Here is a 23,001-nt window from a genome sequence, read left to right as displayed (position 1 = left end):
CTCCTTTCCCTCTCTGGGCCTCAGAGAGTGGACCAGAATGTCTTTAGGGTCCCTGTGGGCTTTAAGTCTGAGTTTTGGATGACAGCTCCCTGAAGTAATGGCTGTGTGGGCCCAAACAAGAGAGAAGCAGTGGGCTGGGAAGAAATGAGAAATCACCTGGACCAGATGGTAGCCTGCAATCTGTTCTGTGCCCTCTGTGGGTGGGGCCTCAGGTGCCTGCTGTCATAAAGGGGACAGGCAGACATCAGAGAAAGCAGAGCAATGAGGGACCTAAGTTCTGGAGCAGGAGATAAGACATTAGGCATTTTACACAAGAAGGAAAAGAGAGCCAAGGCATAAGCAGGCTTTGCCAAGAGCTGAGTGACTAGGACAATGAACTAGATATTTTGTTGTATCTGCCTAGTGTATCCACTTTTCTAATACACATCTACATAGCAGCAGCAATTTTAAATACTGTGACCTTATCCCCGCCCCTACTGGCCACAGATGTTTGTTCCAAGCTGAGCCAATCAGAACCTTCCCTGGAAATTTTGGACTTGGAGTGAAACAGGGCTGCTGGTAGCCATGCTTCCTCCCTGTAGACCACAGCAGTGGTGCACATGCTCCATTTTTCCATTAGAGGAAGAAAAATGTAACACAGACATCACCATCAAAGTGTAAACTCTATGAGAGTAGAGTGATTTATTTCTGTTTGCTGTATCCCCAGAATGAGCCTTGTATGTAGTAATAATGATAATAGCAGGAACATGCATATAGTGCTTACTATGATCAGACAACTGTCCTAAGTCCTCCACACATGGAATTGACTTAATTCACATACAAACCTATAAGATAGAACATTATTATACCCACATTCTATATGAGAAAACTGAGACATAGGATAACTTGCCTAAAGTCATACAGATGTTGCGTGTATCTTCTCTACTCATATGCATGATCCATTGTCCTGGTAGACTTTGCTTATAAAACATAAGTTGTGGAACTTGTGTTGGTCTAGGAGCCAGGACTCAAACACAAGTCATCTGGTTCCAGAGTCTGTGCTCTTAATCACTATCCTCACCACCTCTTAGTAAACATGTGTTGCATGAAGAATGAACGAATGGGTTGGGCATGTGGAAAGGAGAGCTGGTGAAAGGGAGAATTCTGTTAACAACTGAGCACCTAGTTCAGACAGTCCTTGTGGTTCGATTCTACTCTTGCCTGTGGGCTCTGTGAAAGCCTCACCCTCCAGTCTTATAAACAGGACTGGTGTCACAGGCATCAGAAGGGTCCCATGCTTGGTTTAATGCTCTGCTGTCACCATCTCTAAATTCTCAAAACTTTTATTTTCAAACATGTATTTTGTAAGCAGAGTCTACAAGGGCAATGGATCATGCATGCGAGTAGAGAAGATACATGCAGCGTAAGTGCTCCTTGCCTCTCCATTCACACATAGCATACATGATGCCCCAGGAACTCAGTAATCTAGTGACCTGGAAATGTGTGGGAGTTCAGCAAGACTCAGTGCAAGTACAGCGACACATGTGATGTCCACTACTTAGTAAGCATGGCTGCTGACAGTCATGGGAAACCATGCTTTCCTTGAACCAGAATTTGCTTTGAATACAGAAAGGAAACCATGGCATTTTAAAAACACAAGCAGCCAAGGAAACTTACCATATCCTTTTTTTCCTCGTGACACTTTCTTTACTAGCCAACTACTTATGCTGAAAATGGTATACAAGAAGAAGGAAAGATTAGGTTATCTACCTTTTTCCTTTCTTCCAATCCTTCATTACTCCCCTGTAAACCAAAGGCAGAGAATGTACCAGTAGAATGTATAGGTATCAAGAAGTAAAATAAAGACAGTTGAATTAGTTTTGTACAGTGTTTCCACTGTTCTGGTGAAGAACAAAATACATATACATGTATGAGCTATGAAATAAAAACTAACTGTAGTGATTCTGCATGCAAGTTAAATGCTCTTATGCTTGCATTTAAAACTGGCACTGTAAATAAAAAGATGAATGGAAAAATTTTATGCTAACAATTAAAAAATTTTTATTTGTACTTACTTAAAAATGACATTAAATAGCAAATAAAAAACACCATCATAAGTTGAGAAAGAGACTGGACCAAAGAAAAAGCTTCACGTATTAGTACCTTTAATGTAGTTTTTATCCCCCCAGACATGCCAGAGTGAGTGCTGTGGAGGGCTGAATGGCTCACTGGCTCCCTCTAGTGTGTGGCTCTTTGACAGAGCCAGGCACCTAGTAGGTACTCAACAAACAGCAACTAAATGTTTTCAAAGGTGCTTAGGCCCAATTTCTATTGATGAAAAATCTAGACAGGAGGAACTGGAAAGGGAAGAAGGAGGGCCATACGAGAAATCCTGCCACATGAGAGTCACTTACCCCAGTCTCTAAGATAAACATGGGAAAGGACCAGCTGCAGCAGAGGTCAGGCAGCCCCGCAGTGACTAACGCTCACAGGAATCCACACCCAGCTGGGTAGCTGTCCACAGAAAACTTTCCCGGAAGGGCCCAGCCTACAGCGAGCTAGGGAGGAGATGAAAGTGCCTCTGGGATGTCTGTGGAAAGCAGCCAACAAATCCAGAGCTGTCATCACCATAAACCCTGCTGGGAGTTCAGACAACTCAACGTAAACCCATTGCAATACATGGTAAAGAGGTGAGGTGCCAGGCCCGCTGGCTACTCCAGCCCACACTGAGCCATTGCAGGTTTCCAGAACCAGCTCTGCACCTGAGCCTGAGCCCCTTTTGCCTTCCCCTTAACCAGCACAACCTTCCCTGGGTTAACACCTGGCTTATTCAGGAGAGGGGGTATTGTAGCCGGAGTAGTCAGGGAAGGCTTCCAGGAAGATGGGGCATTTGACCTGAGACTTTAGAAACAGAAGGAAGGCCATTCCAGGAGAGGAAAAAGCATAAGCCCAGGTGTGGAGGCCTGTGAGAGGATGCAGGGCTCAAGGAACTTGAAATTGTTTGATGTTATAGAAGCTTAAGGTATCATGAGCAGGGGGAGGTGATGTGCTAGAGACGTGAGCAAATACAAGCCGCTGAGGACCTCAAATGCTTTCCTAAGGAGCAGGGACTTCATCTTGGAGCCTGGAGTGTTCCAAAGTGTGTTCCCCAAATACCAGATCTATGGAATTCTCTGCTTCAGAGGATGACTGGTATTCTGTAACTCCCACTTACAGACTTCCTCCAACACTTGTTGGCATTGTAAAGGCTCAACCAAAACCAAAAGTAACTACCTGAGTGTCTGCAAAGCACCAGGCAAAGCTCTAAGCACTTTGCCTGTGTCACCATATCTGACCCATATCACAACCCTATGAACTAGGTACTGCTGTAATATTCCTGTTATACAGGGTTATGAAATTTGCCCACGGTCACACATCTAGTATGCATTAGGTAGACCTAAGATCTGAACTTGAGCAGTCTGACTTTGAGTTGTTTTGGAGTAAAGAACTTGCTTAGCTTTGTTTCATCCAACATTTTCCAACTGGTTTTTAAGCATGGGGAAAAAACGTGCATATCTAGTAACATAAGGCAATTGATTCTGTGGGCAATGGAGAGCTATTAAAAGATTTTTATCCAGAAGCCTTTTGATATGGTTTTCAAATATCCTTAGTAAGCTCATTGTCAGTCACTTACACTTTAGTGTGAATTAGTTCTTTCTTAGAGTCCCTCCATTTTTTTATAAGCTCTCTGAAGGCAAGTACTGTGTCAACACATTGCTCTGTCCCCAGTACCCACGATGTTGATATGAGGTGGTGCTTTAAGAACATTTGCTTGAATGAGTTGTAATTTCCTCTGTTGAGGACAGTGGGAGCAATGGAAAGAAAGGCCTGGAGTCCAGGAGGCAGGTGGTGGTAGTGTCGGACAGGAGGTAGGAACAGTGTGGGGCACCGTGGGAATCTGAGTCTTGGAGCTCAAGTGGAAAGGAAAACTCACCTCCTTCCTGGCTTGACTAAAGGCTAGGCCTGGACATTGATCGAAACACAAATTCAATATCCACTCAGAATGTTTCCTCTTCTAGATAGTAACTAAGCCACTTGGTTAATTGGAAAATAAGGCATTTGGAAAATAAGGCATTTGTTAGAGTTGAAGGCATATCAGGAAATTCTTTCAAGAGTCAGAGCTGGGTGGAAAGCAAACCTCTCAGCCTTGTACCCACCCAGCCCCACCCCTCCAGAGCCACGGGCCAAGAGCAGGGCTTGGAAGGTTGGCTTGTTGAACTGAGGGGTCCTTAAAGAGCACTTCCCCCTCCTGTTTCTCTCATTCTGAGGAGGGCAAGACTGAGGCCCAGAGAGGCCAAGGTCCCAGGGCTGGTTCAGCTGGGACTGACTCCAGGGGTCCCCTCCCATTTGGGAGCTCGGCCCGTGGCTTCAGGGCCTGCATCCCAGCCCCTGCACCCAGACCTCCTGCAGTTCCTGGCCATCCTCTCCATCTTCAGCTTCCTCCACCCCTTTGTCTGGGGAGGCAGCCCTGTGCACACCACCCCTACCCAGACAGCTCCCTGCTGCCACCTGATCGCCCCTAATGAGATTACAGACTCCTGGTGAAACAGACGAGAGTTAATTCCTTCTGGCTTTACAGGGCAGTTCAGGCCACGAGAAACAGCATGAAATGCTAGATGTAATGCTAGATGTAGAAGATGATGCTTGCAGCCCTTTCCCCTGTTCAGCACACGGCAGGCCAGCCCAGCTTTCACAGGTGTCCTCTGGGTGTGGGGTTGCACCAGCTCTATGAAGTCGATGCTATTATTATATCCGTTTTATGAATGGGGACATTGAGGCACAGTGAGTTTAAATGGCTTGTCCAGGTCACACAGCTAGTAAATGACATAGCTGAGACTGGAATGTAGATCCCTTCAGCTCTGTCATCTTCAAGAATAATAGGCCTCGAGATGCTACAGGGCCCCCAGCTTTAGGCTTAAACAAGGGTACCCATCATTGTGAGTAGCAGAACCTAAGTTTGAATTCAGGTCCACTGGACTCAAGCCCTACACTCCCCATAATACCATGAGCACCTTTGAACCCAACCACCTATTCATGTGGTAGAAACCAAGCCAACACAGGCCTGAGTTCCACATGTTATTTGCTAGTTCTGACTCCTTGGGACTCAGTCTCCCTTTTAGCAAAATAAAGACCAGAGTTCCTGGGTTGTTGGGATGATTCCCTGATCTGCACAGGTGCAGTGCCTAGGACAGCCTGGTACGCAGCACGTGTTCGCTTCTCAACCTCTGCCGCAGTTTGCTCTTCTGTAGAATGATACTCACAGTACTAACTTCTTGAGGTTGGACTTAGGGTTAAATGTGCTACTACAGGTGATGTGCTTCTAGAAGAGCACCTAGTGCACAATAAATGCTTAATGTTAGTGACTGCTAGTGTCTTAGTGCCTCACTTTCAGTTCCTTCTGGAATGAAGTGAGGATAAAAACCCAACAAAGCAAATGCTCCTCTTGTTCCTCCCACCAGTTCCTGGTCCCCTCCCACTTAAGAGGAGCACTCAGCTTTGAGGGCCAAACCCCCAGACCATGTGGCCTGCTCTAATTTTCCAGGCCCTAATCTGCTCCCGGCTGCCAGTGATGCAGTTGGTAATAGGATTGTGGCATCCTGCGGGGGCAGCTAGGCAGGCCATGGCCATGGCGCTGACACTGACAACTGGTGCAGAGCAACCCTGACTGCCTCCCCCTGAAGAGCCAGAGCCCCATCCAGGACCCTGTGCCTCGGCCGGTCTCATGTGCATGGAATGGTGCTGTGGCCTGCGCCAGCAGGCTGGGCTCACCATGGTGCTGGGGGCCATCGTGGCACGAGGGAGGGATGTGTGCAGGCGGAACAGATTGCTCGTCCTGTCTGTGCTCTCTGTCACCGTGGGCTGCCTCCTCGGCTTCTTCCTGAGGACCCAGCGCCTCTCACCACAGGTCAGCCATGGGACATCCTGAGCTCCCCATCTACCAGGGGTGTGTGGGCCTGAGGGACCTGGGGAACACATTCCCGCTCCATGGCCCCCTGATGATGTGACAGTGGGCAAGTCACTCTGCCTCTCTAGGTCCCAGTTTTCTCATCTGTAACATGGGTGTGATAAATACATGGCAGGAGTAGAGGGAGGTCCAATATCATGGCTAGGGAAGTGGCTGCAAACCAGCATGTAGATGCAAGGCAAAGCCTCCTCCTTAGAAGAGCCACAGGGCTGAAGGCTGGGGGAGGGAGAAGGGCCTGTAAGAGTGCAAAGCAGGAATCAGAGAGCAGCTCCCAAGGCGGCTCATAGGCACAGAACCTGGGAAGGGCTCTCTAGGCAGAGGTAACAGCAGGGATGGCACAGCGGCATGAGAGATCAGGGCCATGTGGGGCACTCCCGGCAGCTGGGAGGCAGGGGCTGGAGCCCAGGGGCCACCAGGCCTCTAAACCCCATCACCAAGCATGGACTTGGGGTGACCACGAGAAGCTTTGAGCAGGGCAGTGAGCTGGTCAGCTCTGAGCTTGGAGCCCCTCTGGTGCTGAGTGGAGGACAAGGTAGTGGTGGGAGAGGCAGGGGCCAAGTGAGAAGGTAGCTGCAGGGGTGAGGTATGAGAGAGGGAAGAATGGGGCAGATATGAGAACTGTTTCCAAAAGGGGAAGCTTCAGGATGTGGTGGCTAATTAGATGTGGGGTTAGGGGACAGGGAGGCAAGGCAGGTCTCCAGGGTCTGGCCTGCATGGCTGCTCTGTGAAGATGTCTTCCCTGGGGAAGGGCCCCTTTCCTTCTTAGCACTCATCTCCTACAGGGGAGAGGGGGACACTGACATGGTGCCAAGGAAAAATTAGTCTGACACTTGTTTAAGTGGAAAGGGAGACATTATTCAGGACTATTGTGATGTATGTCAGACTCTGGCCATAGGGGAGAGAGGTCAGGATCAACTGAATACAACAAAAACAGCTGGGGATTTATAGCCAATGAGTACAGTGATGAGGTCAATGAACAGAAAACTACTAAGAGGAGGCATCAAGAATGGGGGATTCTTGCTAAACCCAATTACCAGGATTCTGTTGAAGGCAAAGTGGGGGGAGAATTCTCACTAAACTGAGTAAACAGAATTTTTGCCACAACTGGGCAGGGCAGGCCAAAGACAAGGCCCAAGGATGAGGCCTAGTTGCAAAGAGGGCTCAGAGTAACCTGTCTAAAGTTTGGTCAAGGAGAGTCTTTTTTTTTTTAAGGTATCATTGATATTCACTCTTATGAAGGTTTCACATGAAAAACATGTGGTTACCACATTCACCCATATTATCAAGTCCCCCCCATACCTCATTGCAGTCACTGTCCATCAGCGTAGTAAGATGCCACAGAGTCCCTACTTGTCCTCTCTGTGCTACACTGTCTTCCCCATGACCCCCCACACACCATGTGTATTAACTATAATACCCCTCAGTCCCTTCAAGGAGAGAGTCTTTGTAGGCAGGGTTCTGAAGATTCCCTATTCTATAAAATTCTTCTTCCTGCAGTTCCCTGATTACTAATAAGATCTCTACAAGTGAAGTTCAAGGCATCAGAGTTCATCTTCCATCAAAAGGAAAACACCCCCTCCCTGGGAAATGGGAAATTACTATACTAATGCTGTTAAGCTGATATCAGTTACTGAGGCAAAAGCATAGACTCTGGAGGCAAAGGAACCCTGAACTTTGACTCTACTAGTAAATGTTGTGTGGCTCTCGGCAAAACCCAATCTCCTTTTTGGGCCTTGGTTTCCTCATCTGCGAGTTGGAGTGGCTGGGGAAGGCACCAGATGTCTACTAGAATTGCTGTGAGGAATAGGCAAGGATTTATCTGTGCCTGGCACACAGTGGGTGCTTAGTGAATGTGACCTCACACCTCCCTCTCTTACATACCTATCCAAGTCCTACCTACACAAAGAAACATCTCATAATCTTTATCTTATGAAAATTCTTCCAGACCTGCCCACATCTGAAATAATACTCTCTCCCCCATCCTTGCCCCATGCTCGCTGTCCCCTGAAACCAGCTGCTGGCTGTCTTGCTTCAGAGCCATTTGTGAAGGTGTCTATTTCTCCCATCAGATTTCAACTTGCTGAATATCATATGGGCTTTCTTGAACCAAAATGTGAGCCTAGCTTAGTGCTTGTCACAGAGAGGACCCTCAACTATTTGCTGAATTAAAATGGCACAAACAACCTGCAACCTACTTTCTTTAATCTTCCTCAGCAACAAAAATATATTTCTTGCAGGAAGATCATTTTGTGAAAACAAATTGGAATGCCTATTATTAAATGCCAAACTCATCTGGGGCCTCCTGTACCAAAGCTGCCTTCCCCATCTGTTTGGAAATGCAAATGTGTTCCGGTCCAGATTAACCTGCCAGAAAAATTGAAGGAAAGATGTGGAGACTTAGAACAGTTATTTGGCAGGAATTGACTTTCTCAGCATCTTACTTTGAAATCCAGGAATTGTTTGTTTGATCTCTGCCTGTGACTCAGAAACCAAACCCTTCTTATTTTGTAAGCTTATGCAACAGGCAAAATCACAAAATGGTAGAATATCCTATTTGTAAAAAGAAGTTACAAAATTACAAGGTTTTATCTTTGGAAATGAGTATCTATATATCAAATATAGATCATTTTTGAGATTTCTAGTAAAGCCAAGGTCAATTTACCATTGCATCCATTTTCCTTCCTTCCTGGGATGCCACTAAAATTGTCGTAATGGAATTTTTAAATGATATACACTCCCAAGAACAAAAGCATACTAAAGGAGACAGTTGGGAAAAGGAGTCAAGGGACTACAATAAATTAGGCCAGATGGGAAGCAGATAGAGTTGAATGAGCTCATTTAGTAGAACACAGAAAGCTAAAACCTAGTGTCTGTAGATGTAGATACCATGTCAGTTTGTCTTGGACAACTCCAAAAGGGTTCTGGAATTGAAAGTGGAAGGTGCTGCTGGAGGCAGGGGTGAAGCATGGAGTCATAATCAGGGACATCACGTGGTTGGAATTTCTTAACTGGAGCAGTTAGACCTCCAGGTCTCTTCCAGTTCATGTAATCAGAAGATCCCTCATCCACCCATCTCTACCTCTCTGCTTGTCCCAAGGAACCAAAGAGAGCTGGCTTAGGACTATTAAGGCCCACCTGTGTGTTGGGGAAGGGAAGAGGGTGTGGTGCATGCTTCAAACGAATCAGTGGACATCTGCATTCCGAGTGTGGGGTCACCATAAGAGTGCTTTCAGCCGGGATTATGCACACTCCTATCCCCAGCCAGAGGCAGCACAAGACTTCTCTCACTAAAGCCTCAGAGAAAAGATCTCCATGTTCTATTATGGAGGAGATTCCTCTCTGATCCCACTCTACCAGTGAAAAAGGCAGATCAGCACCCATTACTCTTCCTTGAGAAGCCAGCAATTGACAAGTGCCACTCATGCACACAGAAGTGTAGCAGCTCACACTAACGTATGAGCAGAAAGCCAAAGTCAGAGCTTCTGTTTTGAAAGACAGAGACTACACAAACTGATCAAACAGTGACAAACATGGGAGTAAAAGAAAACTTTTAAAATATTTTCTTAAGTTCTTCAGCAAGAAGATACAGTGACCATTGAACAGAATGGGATGCAAAAAGAAGGAACAATCTGAGAACAAAAAAAAAGAGCTTTGGGAAATTAAGAATAGACAAGTCATGATAAAGATGTCACTAGCTGGGATAAAGTTGCAGAAATCACCCAGAAAAATAAAACAGACATGAAAATGGAAAAAAGAAAATAATAGAAAATGACAATGTCTAACACCCAACTCTATAATAAGAGTTTTAGAGATAGGTAACAGAAAAAATGGAGAGAAAAATTTCACAGAATACAAGAATGCTTCTCGGAAGTGAAAGGTTGCATAGCATTATGAATTTAAAAAGAAAGAAGGAAAGAAAGAAAATCTCATACTCTGGCATATCATGATGAAAATTACAGACAATTGGAGTTAAACAGAGTTAAACCAAGTTAAACTTTAGAAGTTATGAGAGAATGAAACAGGTCTCATGTAAAGAATAGAAAGTAAGTATGGCTCCAAACATCATTAGCAACACTGGATCTTGAAGACAAAGGGAAATGCCTTTGAATTTGGAGGGAAATTCTTTTAAACCAAAAATCATAGAGATGACCAGACTGTTATCAGAAGAAAAGGTTTCTTCTGCATAAAGTAATTTTCATGTATGTAAGGACTCAGAAGTTTCTCTCCCATTCACCCTTATGGACAAAGCTACCAAAGGAGATGTTACAGCAAAACAAGAAAGTGAACCAAGAAGGCAAGGCATCCAGGAAAGAGGGAATTCTATACAGGAGAAAGTCCCAGAATAATAGCTAAGAACAGACTCGTGATAACCACTGGGCTGAGAAAGCAATCTGTCCAAATTGGAACAGGAAGATGGAGAGCTCTTGGACTGAGGTCCCAGGGGAAATAAAAAAAAAAGAAACCGATGTGTGTAAGTATAAAAAGTACTATTGTTAGTTATTTTAAAAGAGATGCTAAAACATTTGGAAGAAATTAATGAATGGTTCACAGAGAGCAAGGCAAATGAAAAATCAGTCAATGATTAACTTCAGAAAAACAATGAAGGTTGTGCAAGAAAGGAGGCATGGTTTTAGTGTATTTCTTGGCTCAACAGTGAACAATATTTTGTGATCAAAATATTGTAGACCTTGACTATTAATTAAACCAAAAATTGGTATAATGGTGGAATTAGGAGGAAAAGGGAGTAGGAACTAAGTCCTTATCTGTTGTGTCAGGGAAGTTAGTGGATGTCAAAAAGCTACATCAGGAAATAGCATAACCATTATTTAGAAATAGTAATACTAAGAAACAGCTAGAAGAGTTGAGGATGTTCACTTTATGAAGTCAGAGTTGGGCTAGAGATGGGTAAGGAAGGGGCTGACTTTAACATTAGAGTGCTATTTAAATTAAAGAATATACATAGGATTAAATTTAATTAAAAATACATAGCCATGATAGGTATATTTTTAAGTAGATATTCTAGTACATTGGAAATGGTAGTAGAAAAGGACTCAGGTCTGCTTTCTGGTCCTGCGCTGTTTCTCACTCACTCTGGGCAAGCCACCGACCTCTCCTGGTGCAGCTTCCTTATCCTTAAAATGAGTTGTCTGGTCTAGAAGATCTTTAAAACCTCTTCTTGCGGAAAAATTCTATGATTTGGGACCTTTCAAGGCATCAGTCCTTAACCAAGTGTTATGTTTAGCTTTGGTGAAGAAAATAAATAAAAAGGATAGTTGCAAGTACAAAAATTTAACTTGGATGGTGCTTGAAAGTCCATGTACCAGCCTCAACCACAACCTTAACTGGGAGGAAAGTGACCTCAAGCTAGCACTGCCAGAAATAGCAAAATTAAATTAAATTTTAAAACTTAAAAACAGCTCACCCAGTTACACTTGAATTTCAGATAAGCAACAGATCATTTTTAGTACAAGTCCAGAACAAATATTTGTTATTTATCTGAAATTCAAATTTACCCGGGCTCTGTGGTCCTTGCGCTTCACCTGTCAGGTTCTGATCATGTGACCGGCTGCTGTGGACAGCTGACTGGGCAGGGATTTGGCGCTCTCCTGCAAGGCCCCCTGGATAGGTTGGCACCAGCAGCCTATGAGGAAGCCAGACCTAAGAACTCTGCCCAGTAAGAGCTTTTTATACTGAGAGGCGTCTCACCAACCCAATCCGATTCTCTCTCTTCAGCAGTTTGAGTGTGAGCTCTGCTGGGAGGGGCTGGTAAGAATCTAAGAAAGAGTAGGGGGAGGGGCCTAGAGAGTGGAACCCATACAGGAGGAGAAACTGAGTTACGAGTGTGGTGGTGTGTTTACGAGTCCGTCTCATAAACTAAACAGAACTTTGGAACAGGAACTGTACCTGGGCATATGGGTTGCAGGAATGTGTAAACAGCAGGCAGCCTTGCCCTCTTGCCACTGCCTAATGAGGCAGATTTAAACCCCGGGTAGGTGGTGAGCGGTGCAGAGGTGGATGCGAGCTATTATTTACTGTGTCTGCTGAATAGTTCCTCTCATCCAGGCTCTCGGCCAAGTGCCTGTGTGCGTCCTCGTGCTGAAGCCTCTACGACCCTCTGAAGCAGATATTACCCTTACGTTACAGATGAGAAAAACCAGAGAGGTCGAGTAGCCCACTTAAGGCCACACTGGTTATAGGGGCGCAAAACCCAAGTCTGCCTGCAAAGCCAGGGCTTCCCGCACGGACTTTCCTGCCCGTGTGTTCGATGAAATAGTGCTTTGAAGACTGTAGCGATCTGAGCCGCAGTGAAGTCTGCACCGCCTGCTGTAACCCCAGCTCTTGCTGTGCTTTCAGGAAATTAGTTACTTCCAGTTTCCTGGAGAGCTCTTGATGAGGATGTTGAAGATGCTGATCCTGCCCCTGGTGGTCTCCAGGTGAGGGGCAGGTGTTTGGCTGTGAGGTCTGGGCCCGAGAGGGGAGAGGATTCCCTGCAGAGTCGGTGCCCTGGGAGCTGAGTGGTTGTGGGGCCTGTGTGCACAGGAGGCTGTGGTGTGGGGTGCTGGAGTCTGCCTCATTCAGTGGCACCAGTTATTTCAGTCCCATTCAGTGGACTTTTTAGTGACTTGACAGGTGATTTGGAGTCATAGGACATGGCCTGATTCCAAGGAAGCTCAGGGCCAGAGAGTTCAGGCACCGCCTCCCAGAAGCGCCTCTATGGTGAGTGCAGCAAGGCGTGGGGAAAAGACGACTTTGGACACACTCATGAGATGATAATCAGCTGTGTACTATGCTGGCTGTATAACCTCGGGCAGGTTGTCAGACTTCTCTGAGCCCCAATTTCCTCATCTGTAAAATGAGAAAAATAACACCCACTCCACCGTGTTGCTGTGAGCACTACATGAGGCTTTCTGTTGGTGTGGGCTAACTGTTTGGGGGGGCTGGACCACACGGTGTGGGGCAGGGATGGTGGGAGGTGAAGTCGCAGGGTGGGTTCTTGCTCAGCCAATCATGAAAGACCTTGAACTCCAGGCTAGAGAATTCAGACTTTACCCACTAGGGTGAGGGCCACCGGCAATCACTAGCGATCACCTGGTCCCTGCCACCGATGTTCTGAGTGACCTTGGGCATGAGCCCCTGCTTCTCATTAGATCATCGATTTCCCAGATGTATAAGCTGGCTGCTCCAGTTGGTGACAAGAGCCCTTTGCTCGGAGGCCATGGTTGTGGAATCCTCACCTCCCAGGACTTCTCCACAGGGAGGGAAGTGGACAAGCCGCTGAGTCCTGGGGAAAGTGCTGGCCTCTGTCCCCAGGGGCAGGGTCATCAGTCTCCCCAGCCTCCCTGCTGCTCAGGAGTGAGCCAGCCCCTGTCCCCTTTCCCCTGGCTCAGTGCAGTTCATGGTGCTTGCCGCTCCCTGCAGCGAAGCTTCGTCAACCACAGGTCAGCGTCTTGCAGGCAACACCAAGGTCTCCCAGGACTCAGCCTTTCAAGGCTCTGCTGAAATGCCACCTCAGGGAAAGGCAGCTTTCCCTGACTCCCCATCCCACTCTGGCTGTTGTCTCCTCTTTGTGCATCTTTTGAGTCATTCACCGCATCAGCGAGTGTTGAGGTGACCAGTGGCTTCCATGTTGCTAAATCCATAGGCCCCTCTGACTTCTCCCTCTGCATGACTTCTCTGCAGCAGCTGGTCGCTTCAGAATGGCAGTCGATCACTCGTCCCCTCTTGAAATGCTCTTTCCTATGACCTTACACTCTTCTGACTTTTTGCCTGTTCTCTGCCCCCTCTAGCCCAGTTCCTCTCCCTCTTCTCAGCCTCTAAATGGTACAGTTTCTCAGACCCTTTCTCATCTGCCCTCGTGGCTTTGATGTACCACCTACAAGCCCAACACTCCCAGATATGGGACTCCCTCCCAGACCTCTCCTCTGAGCTCCATACTCAAACTACCTATTTGACTTCTCCACCTGGTGATTCAGAAGCATTTCAGATTTACTGTAACCAACTTGAGATTTCACACAGTAAACCGGCTGCGGCTCCTGTTTTGTGCTTGCCAGGGAACAACAGCCCATTGGCTCCATTATCCAAGCCTCCTTGCTGACTGTGTTTCCCCCACAGCCAGTCCATCAGCTACTCCAGCTGGCTCTTCCTCCTAAACAGAACCCCTCTTATCCCCACCACACAAGTCCAGATACCACAGTGACCTCCCTGGCCTCCTCCCAACCACTCTCCACCCAGTGGCCAGGATGATAAATGAAAAGCTGATTGGGACATGTCATTCATTTACCTAAAACCTTCAATGGCCCCCAGGGCGTTTAGAATACTCTGATCTAGGAGGCCCCGCATGATCCTGCCCTGCCTATGCCCCACTTCTCCAACGCCGCACTCACTCCAGTCCCACTGACCTTCCCTAAGCAGACCTAACTCTCCCCATCTCAGCATCTGCACACATGCTGTTCCTTCTGCCTGGAACACTCTTCCCCACCATTTAACCACTTTTCTTCCTTCTCCTTTAGATCTCAACTTCTTTGTCATCTCCTCAGAAAGGCCCTCCCAACCCGTCCCCCTTCACCACCACCTTCACTCTCCCTCACTATGCCCTGTTCCTTTGCCCACACAGCACTTACTATACATAGTTATTCTGTATGTATTCAGTTGTTTACTTTGTTTCTCTATCTTCCACTGGACTGTAAACTCTATGAAGTCAGAGACAGCATTCTGTTGAGGTTTCTACTCTGGATCTAGCCAAGTGCCTGGCACATAGTAGGTTCTCATTAATTCTTGTCAAATGAATTCATTAATGAAGCCAACAATCGGGGCTGATGCAGAGCAACCGTGTCACTGCAAAATGGAAGTGCTTTAAAATTTTACTACTAAGAGAGAATTAATCCTCCTTGGGGGAAAATGACACATTTGTGAGCCCCAAACTCCTGTTCTTGAACCCTCTTTCCTTTAGCTTCACCTGGTCTATCATACACCCCTCCATCCATCGCCCACAGTTCCCTGAGCTCTCGCTCCTAGCCAGCCCAGCGCTGGGCATCCCTGCCCAGTGGACCAGCCACTCTGGCATGGGGGTTGTCACTCAGGGCAGAGCCAAATCACCAAAGCTGCTTTGGAAATTCAGATGTCAGGCCTCATGCCAGAACTCCCAAGGGGCCCGAGCAGGAGTTTGTTATAAAACCTCCACAAATGTTCTAATGGTTAAAAAAAAAACCCTGATGTCTTGGGATCAGGCCTTCTGGCTGGATAGCTAAGACCTGGACATGAGGGCTGCTGCTCTTCAGTCTCCAGGGCCTCCAAGCTGTAACCCCAGCAGACAGGGGTTTCTGCAGAGTAATGCGGCAGGGCACTGGGAAGATACACATTAAGGTGTATTTGCCAGTCTGCAAGTTGGAACCCCAAAGCCTGGCACTCATGACTTTAAATGCTCCCACCTCTTTTCCAGAAGAACCTGCCCCCCCTCCCTATGCCAAGCCCCTGGAATCAGGCTGGTCACTTCATTACAAGCCACATGCTTTTCTGCCTCCACACTGCCGCTCATGCCATTCCCTCATCTGTGAATGCCCCCTTCTCTTACTAGGCAAGGCCTGCTCTGTGTTCAGGACCTGGCTTGCACTTTGTCTATTCACACTGACCTCTACCTGGCAGTCAGTGTAACAGATTTTTGCAGGAGACAGAAACCTAACAGACAACTAGAGAGATGAGAGGTAAAGAAGAATGGGTGGGAATGGTGGGGGTTGACACGGATGAGAAGCCCCTCTGTCTGCTGGGGGCGTCTCACTGTCCGACAGAGAGGAAGACAGTCACAGAGACACTGTTCCAGAGAAGGGAGGCTCGGTGGGAGGGAGGTGGGCCCCGCTGGCCTGGGTTGGAGCCCAGCTCAGTCACTCTTCCCACAATCTGTCATCTTCCAGCTCCTGGGCCTCTTTTTTCTAGAATCTACTCCAAACCAGCACCTGACCTGAACCCCTCCTCAGACAGTCACAACACAGTCCCGCTGAGTGCCCCATTGGCTGGTTGCGGCTTCGTATGTCTCAACCTGGGAGATGAGCAGATGGCACAGCAGGGGTGGCTGAGAATCTGTGAGAGGCTCCAAGGGAAGAACAGGGGCTTTGGAGCCACTCACTAGATGTGTGAACCTAATGGAGTCTCCTAGCATCTGAGCCTCAGTGACCTTATCTGTAAAGTGGGAAGAATACCTACCTGCCTCACAGGGTTAATAAAGAATAAAACAAGACAATGTACTTGAAGCACCCAGCGTGGCTCCTGAGAGGTGATAGATCTCACACATATTTTTTTAACTTATTAAAACTTCATCAGGCTTCTCCAAGGTCCAGATGAGATGTTTCTTGAAACCCTCTACCTTTATTTCTGCTCTCAGCAGGCAGCTCCTTTGGGTGACCTCCTCCTTCTGCATACTTGTTACTTCCTTTGGAAAGTCTGCCTGGACTTAGGCATACCTGGGAGCCCCCTCAGCCCTGATACATATCTGCACAGAGCACTCCTTTGGCTGAGCCTGCACATCTGGGTTCACAGTGGCCTTTGTAAGGCCGTGGACCACGTCCTGTGCATCTCCACATAACACTGTCTTCTGTACCCTCACATTGCTACAACCTGTCATGAGCCATAGCCTTCACCATGTTCCATTCACATGCATATCCCTTGTTCAAGCAGTTCATAAATTTCACAACATCACTGACACCTGGGAGGGAGACCACAGTTAAGGATCACATTGAGAAGTGTAAGCCGTTCTTTGTTCTTCAGTTCAAGTGTAAACCTCTTGGTTCTCCCGCTCTTTGTACATTAGTTTGTCTATTGCTGTGTAACAAATTACCATAAACTTAGTAACTTAACACACCACACATTCATCCTCTGCCAGTTTCTGTGGGTCAGAAGCCCAGGCCTGGCTTAGTTGGATTCTCTGCTCAGGGTTTCACAAGGCTGCAATCAAAGCATCACCTGGGCTGTGTTCTCCCCTGAAGGCTTGACCAGGGGAGAATCTACTTCCAAACTCATTTAGGTTGTTGGCAGAAGTTACTTCCTTGTGGCTGTTTGTCTGGGGGTTCTTAATGGCTATCAGCTGAAAGCCACCCTTAAGTCTCAGAGGTCACCTGCAGATCCCTGCCATCTGGCCCTCTCCGAACACGGTTCTTTGCTTCATCAAAGGAGAAGACCACAGTCCAAGAGGAGAGGCCCACACTCTCCAGCCTCCCAAGAAGTCATCTTATATGGAACTGTCATAGGAGTGACAGCCATCATGTCTGCCACATTCTAATAGAAGCAAGTCACAGACCCCACCCACACTCGGAGGGGTGATCACACAAGGGCATGTGTCATCCTGTGTAACTATAGCGGAGGCCCGTCTCTCTCTCTGCCCCCATGTTTTCCTTCTCTCTACTCCTACCCCAAGGCCAACAGAAATCCTGTCCTCCTTTCTCTCAGAAGTCACCCCCTCTCATGCCTGTTCCTGGAGTAGGGTGAGTGGAGGTGCTGCTCAGCTTCAGTATTAAGTGGTGGATGAAGGAATTTTTTTGAACAAGGACTACTCCCTTACTATAAGAAGAATTCTAAAAAATATTAATTTCTCTATCTCTTTCACAGGGACATCACAGGGTTGGGACATAGCAGGTGCTTAACAAATGATTATTAAATGAGTAAAGAGCAGGAGAAGGGCAACTGAGGCAGAAGTCAAGGAAGTTTCATGACTTACATTTAAACTGACCCTTGGAGAATGGTTAGGAGTGAATCTTTTAAACATGTTTTTGTACTTGAAAAAATTATATAAGCAAGTACATTTTAGAAAACAAAAAAAATCCACCTATCATAACTTAACTCTGCCACTGTTACCTTTTTTCCGATAGATGTTTGTTCTTATCATTCTTAGTAGTGAATTCCCTGGGCCCAGGGCGTGGTCCTTGGCTGACTGGTTCAGAAGCTCAAACTCATCTGAGCCCCTGAGGTGGTCAGGCCTGTCCCTGATGCTGGCAAAAGGCGACCAAATAAACCAAATGCCAGTACTTGCATCCACAGAGATAAATGTGATTGCCAAAATCGATAGATGCACAGAGCATCTAGCCCGAGCGTTTCTCCCGGCAGGCCCAGCACTTGGGGAACCAACTGGCTAACTCTATTTGCTGGCAGGACAATCTGATTATTTCATTGTAAATCCAGTGTGGCTTCAGGCTTGCCATTTTCAGTGAATTTCTGGGGCCCCACCTGGTGGAATCCATCATATGTGCAATGAACCTAAGGGCCCTTATACATGCTGTGAAGAAGAGAGAAAAATCATTTAAAGAAGACATTCTATCCTCTCCTCCCACCATTCAAAGAGCTATGCCTCTGAGTGAGTGTACATGGGAGAGGAGGGTTAGCTTTGCACTAAGCCAGACCCAGTTCCCACGATCCTCATAGAGGGTGAGCATCTCCCTGCTCCTATTGTGATTCCAGGCCACAAAGAGGGCTTGTTTTCTTTTCCCATCATGGCTTCTAATTGTATGCTGACTGCTTCAGATGATGGAAGGAAAGCAGCAGATTCCAAAACCAGGAGGAAAAATGTCCTGAGTGAACTTATATGAAAATATACCTCCTGAACTTTATGGGCAACTTAAAGGATCTTCAAGGGCAGATTTAGTTGTATTTTTGCTTTGGTTTTTGCTTTATGCACTGACTTGAGAACTGAATGTGCTGAATTTGGTCCTGCTCCTCTATAAGCAGGAAGCCCAGTGTCTTCCTCTTGAGGCCTGCACCCCACTGGCCAAGATCAGCTTATTTTGTTCAGTGGAAGCTTCCAGGTGAATAGAGAATTGGAATGTCTGATCCTGCCATAGTCCTGTTGTTCTGGTTCCTTCCACGTGGTGTCATTGTTGAACATGGGCTCTGCCGGGACTGGTTCAAGCTTCAGTCCCTGCTCTGGTTCACAGATCACACCAACGTGCTCAATTACTCTTCTCCAAAGCTTCTGAGCCACGGCCTGGGCTTAGCTCCCAGAGATTGAGCCTTGAGTCCCTTTTGCCTCCTGGTGGGTTAGCCCAGGGGGACTTTAATGCCCCAGACCTTGGTCTGGGGCATTCTAGTCTACCCTGACCCTAACTTCAAATCACAGGGGTAGGGCTGAGGTCCTAGTCTCAGAGGCTAAAAAGGCCCAAGAGCCACTCATGCAAATTGGTGCACCTTCCATAACTTTGCAGATCGATAGGCCTCAGGGAGGGGCACCTCCCTCAAACCAGAAGTCTTTCCTTTCCGCTAGACAATCCCTGCCTTCTTACCTTACATTTTCATTTTGAAAAATTCTTCTAAAAATAAAATCAGATGCAATGAGACTACCTGTCTCTACCTATGAACACAGAAGCCTCAGATAAAACTTAGAAAACTCTGTCTCATGTTCCATGGGCATTGGGACTCACAGCCTGATGGTCAGGACCTGCCACAGCATAGCCAGTGTCCTTGAACTAGGGCTCCTCTCCCAGAGGTGGTGCTTAGATGGGTGCTGAATGGTCTCTGTTCTCATCTCTTTTCTCTGCTCTACTGCAGACCCATCCCATGCTAACTACACCTTCTTTCATTAGAAAATTCAAGCCTTGGGGGCCTAGGAGCTTTTCTTTGTCATTTTCTCCCAGTAACGACCACTTGTCACTACTCTGATCCTTTTTGGTTTTAATTTATAGTTTAACCCAAAGAGTGTTGGGAGCTTTCCATTCCTTTAATCTTGGAGGATAGCCTACTATTACTTCTACTAAAATAAGAATGTCTGCTTTTTTTTTTTTTTCATTCAACATGATGTCCTAAGAATTGTCCATGCACATCCTCATCTTTGCAGTCCTGCTTCACCCTTCTACTCAGGGGCTGGAGCAGGTTTTGCAAAAAGCCCTTTTCCTTTCATTAAGTACTTAGGATGCTGCTGGATATCCTCTTGGGGCATCACTGTGCCCCAGTACTCTAGATTTGCTTCAGGTTTTATTACTGACCACACGCAGCCTCAGCCACATCGCAGACACAACCACCTGCAGATTCACAAAGCAATGCCCAGTAGGTGCAACTTTTTTTTGTGTGTGTGACCCAGTATGGCCCCAAATGGGCTGGAGTACGCTTCTAACCTTGGGAAGTCAACTGAGCCTTGTTTTTACACATCCCTAGACAAGAGCGACACAAAGAACCAGGAGTGGATCAAACCAGCATCTGGATCCAGCTAGGGCCTCCCATTCTCTGCTTGCTTTCTGCCAAACCGGCTTCTCCTCTCATTCTTCAGTTTCTTAAACCAGACATCATTCAGCGAAAACTGAATCCATGTGTTTGTGATTCACTGATGCGAGCATGGCAGAATGTTTTGTAAGTTCCACATGATAGCAAAGAAATCCAAGTGCATGTGTGGGTCCGTGTATGAGTGCGTGGTGTGTCCTTATGTGTGTGTATGGGGTGTGTGTGTGTGTGTGTGTGTGTGCATTGTTTTCCTTTCTAATGCTTGTAAGAATTTAAACTGATTGTTCTTAGAATCAGGAAATCATGTTTGGCCAAAGAAACCCAACACTCCCTTCTCCCCCTTCCTGAGGAACTCTAGTTTGGCAGAAAACTCTCCAACACCCACATCCTTACTTCTTAGAGATGGTTCTGGGCCAAACAGCCATCGAAGTCTGGTTTGGGAGCCAGTGTGCATGGGGCAGCTGCCCCAGTCTCCCCCGAACAGACCAGGAGTGAGGGTGACGGGAAGGGTGGGCAGCCTGTGCTGCTGGACTCTGCCCTCAAGCTGCGGGGCAGCTGCCCTTGGCAGAGCTCTGCTGACCTCTCTGATGGGGGCCCTGGGATCTGCCTCTGGCCTGCTTGCCCAGTCAGCTGACAGCCTTACTCACCAAGAAGGGAAACATGGCCCAGCTGTGGGCCGTGGGTGGGGTCAGACCATCAGCCTGGTGACTCTGAAACACTCCCCAGTTTTATCACCCATCACAGACTCCCATGCTTTCCCCCCTTCCAGCTTAACAGCTCCTACTCATCCTTCAGGGATGCATTCAGCAGTCACCTCCCCTGGGAAGCCTAGCCTGGTTCCTAGGCTGGCTAGCCCCTGCTTCTGGCCGCCTCCATCACGGGCATGACCCGGGTTTTGTGTTGTTCAGCAGAAGGTCCCTCCACCCACTGGCTGGAGCTCCTTGAGGAGCACAAGCCCACCTCAGTCACTTCCGGGGCCCACAGCACCCAGAGCAAGTGTTCAATGTGGGGCAGGCTGGGAGCATAGCTGAGTCTGGGGGGCAGGGGGAGGCTTTGGAAAATCTCCGGCTTCCCTTCTCTGGAGAACCATTGTATTGGAGAGGGCCTCGCGTGAGTGGGGAGAGCCTCCCTCAGACGGGCCCAGCCTGAGCCCTGGGAGCAGGTTAGACACTACAAGCCCTGCTGGCAGAGGGAGGGAGGGCAGGCAACCTGCGTTCCATATGCTCGGGGGTCTTCCTTCCCCTGCAGCAGGGCTCCTAGCCATGGCATGTGGTACTGGTCATGACCAGCCATGCCAGGCTCTCCAAGGAAGTTGCCCCTAATGGTAGAGATGACAGACTGCACCTATGGGGCAATGTGTCGTCCATGCACACACCGGCTCCCTCACATCTGATACTGCCTTGTGGGGAAGAAAAGGGGTAGGAGTTCAGCTCACGTGGAGTTAGGAACTGGACTTGACCCTGACTGCACTTAGGAGCACAGCCTTCATGGTGGACAGTGGTTGAGAATGGCTCATGGTCAGACCCTGAGCTCTCCGAGGGCTGCAGCTTCCACTCCTCCAGCTCCTGCTTTGATTCAGTCCAAGCCTGTTATGTGCAAGTCCCAGTCCAGCATCGTCCTAGTGCCTGGGGGCCTGGGCTGCAGGGACCTTCAGAAGGCAGTTGGGGATGCAGGGCAACAGTGCCCCCAGCCCCACGCCTACCTCTGTGCTGCCCCCCTACACCTCCTGCACTCTGAGCCCAGCACCTCCTCCCTCCCTTCCGCCACCGGAACGAAAGAGGTTTAGTCTATGCAGCTCCGGACGTTAGGGCTAGGCCCAGTGTGGGGAATGCTCTTCCCTGGTGGAGGACTTCATTCTGCCCCCAGAAAGGACTTTCTCATAAGCACAGCTAGCCCACAATGGAGAGGCTGACTCAGGAGACAGTGAGCTCTCTGTCCTTTGAGGTGTGCAAGCAGAGGCAGTAGAGGAATCTCTGTGCTTGGGAGGATGGTACTGGGGCCAGATGGCCCCAACTTTAGCCAAGTGGGAGTCTGGGCATCCTGCCTCAGAGCTTAGAAAGAGCTGGCTTGAGGGTGGGGGGTGTGGCAGCACCATCTGGGAAGAGTAACGGCGTTAACGTGGCACTTGCTGTAGCTGCTGGGCCTGCCGTCTGCTCAGGGGAAAGAAGCAAGCCATGGTGCTTGGAAGGGCTGAGGGGACTCTCATGGACACCCAGATGCCTCCTTCCGGCTGCCGGGCGGGTGGATTCCCTGCAGCTGCATCCCGGGGGCCGGCTTGGGAGAGCTTCCCAGACTAGGTCAGCCGAGGCCAGAGCCCAAGGACTTGGCTGAGGGGCTCAGGGCTCCTTCCTGTCTCTGACATCCTGGTGCCTGGATGTTGTGACTATGGATTTGTCATGCTAGTAGACCAGGATTCAAATCTACTCACTTGGTGTGTGTCTTTAGCAAGTTGCAGGCACACCTTCAGTTACTGGGAGCTCACTACTTCTCAAGGTGGTCCCTTCCAGGGCAAGACAGCTCTGTTTGCTAGGAAGTTACTCCTGTTGCTGAGTTGAGATCCCTTTCTTATGAGTTCCCCATCAGCTCCAGTATTTCTCACGTCTGCTCTGTTCCCAGTTCCACAACCCCTGCCTTCTCAGTAGCTTCCCCAGGCCTACATGTCTGTCACCTGCCATCTACCTCCATTGCCCTCTGTGGGACACACACCTCCCTCCCATGTCCCTTACCCAGTGGGTCTCAACATCAGGGCAGATCCATGGCCTCCTGGACAAGTTCCCCAGGCCCAGGGCCCCCTGGCTGAGGGCACACCAGCCCTTCAGCAGCTCCAT

The 23,001-nt window shown here is 48.1% G+C and overlaps 1 protein-coding gene across 1 annotated transcript in view; it reads left to right on the top strand.

Annotated features, from left to right (window-relative positions):
- Positions 1-5,773: 5,773 nt before the first annotated feature.
- Positions 5,774-23,001, top strand: part of SLC1A7 (solute carrier family 1 member 7) — a 44,391-nt gene continuing 27,163 nt past the window's right edge. The window contains exons 1-2 of the mRNA XM_036893160.2: positions 5,774-5,923; positions 12,338-12,417. Coding sequence (XP_036749055.1) covers positions 5,789-5,923; positions 12,338-12,417 — 215 coding nt within the window. The 5' untranslated portion in view covers positions 5,774-5,788. The remainder of the gene's footprint in view (positions 5,924-12,337; positions 12,418-23,001) is intronic.

This window comes from Manis pentadactyla, chromosome 4 (genome assembly GCF_030020395.1).
Source record: "Manis pentadactyla isolate mManPen7 chromosome 4, mManPen7.hap1, whole genome shotgun sequence".
Lineage (NCBI taxonomy): Eukaryota > Metazoa > Chordata > Mammalia > Pholidota > Manidae > Manis > Manis pentadactyla.
This window is presented reverse-complemented; position numbering and strand designations above follow the sequence as displayed.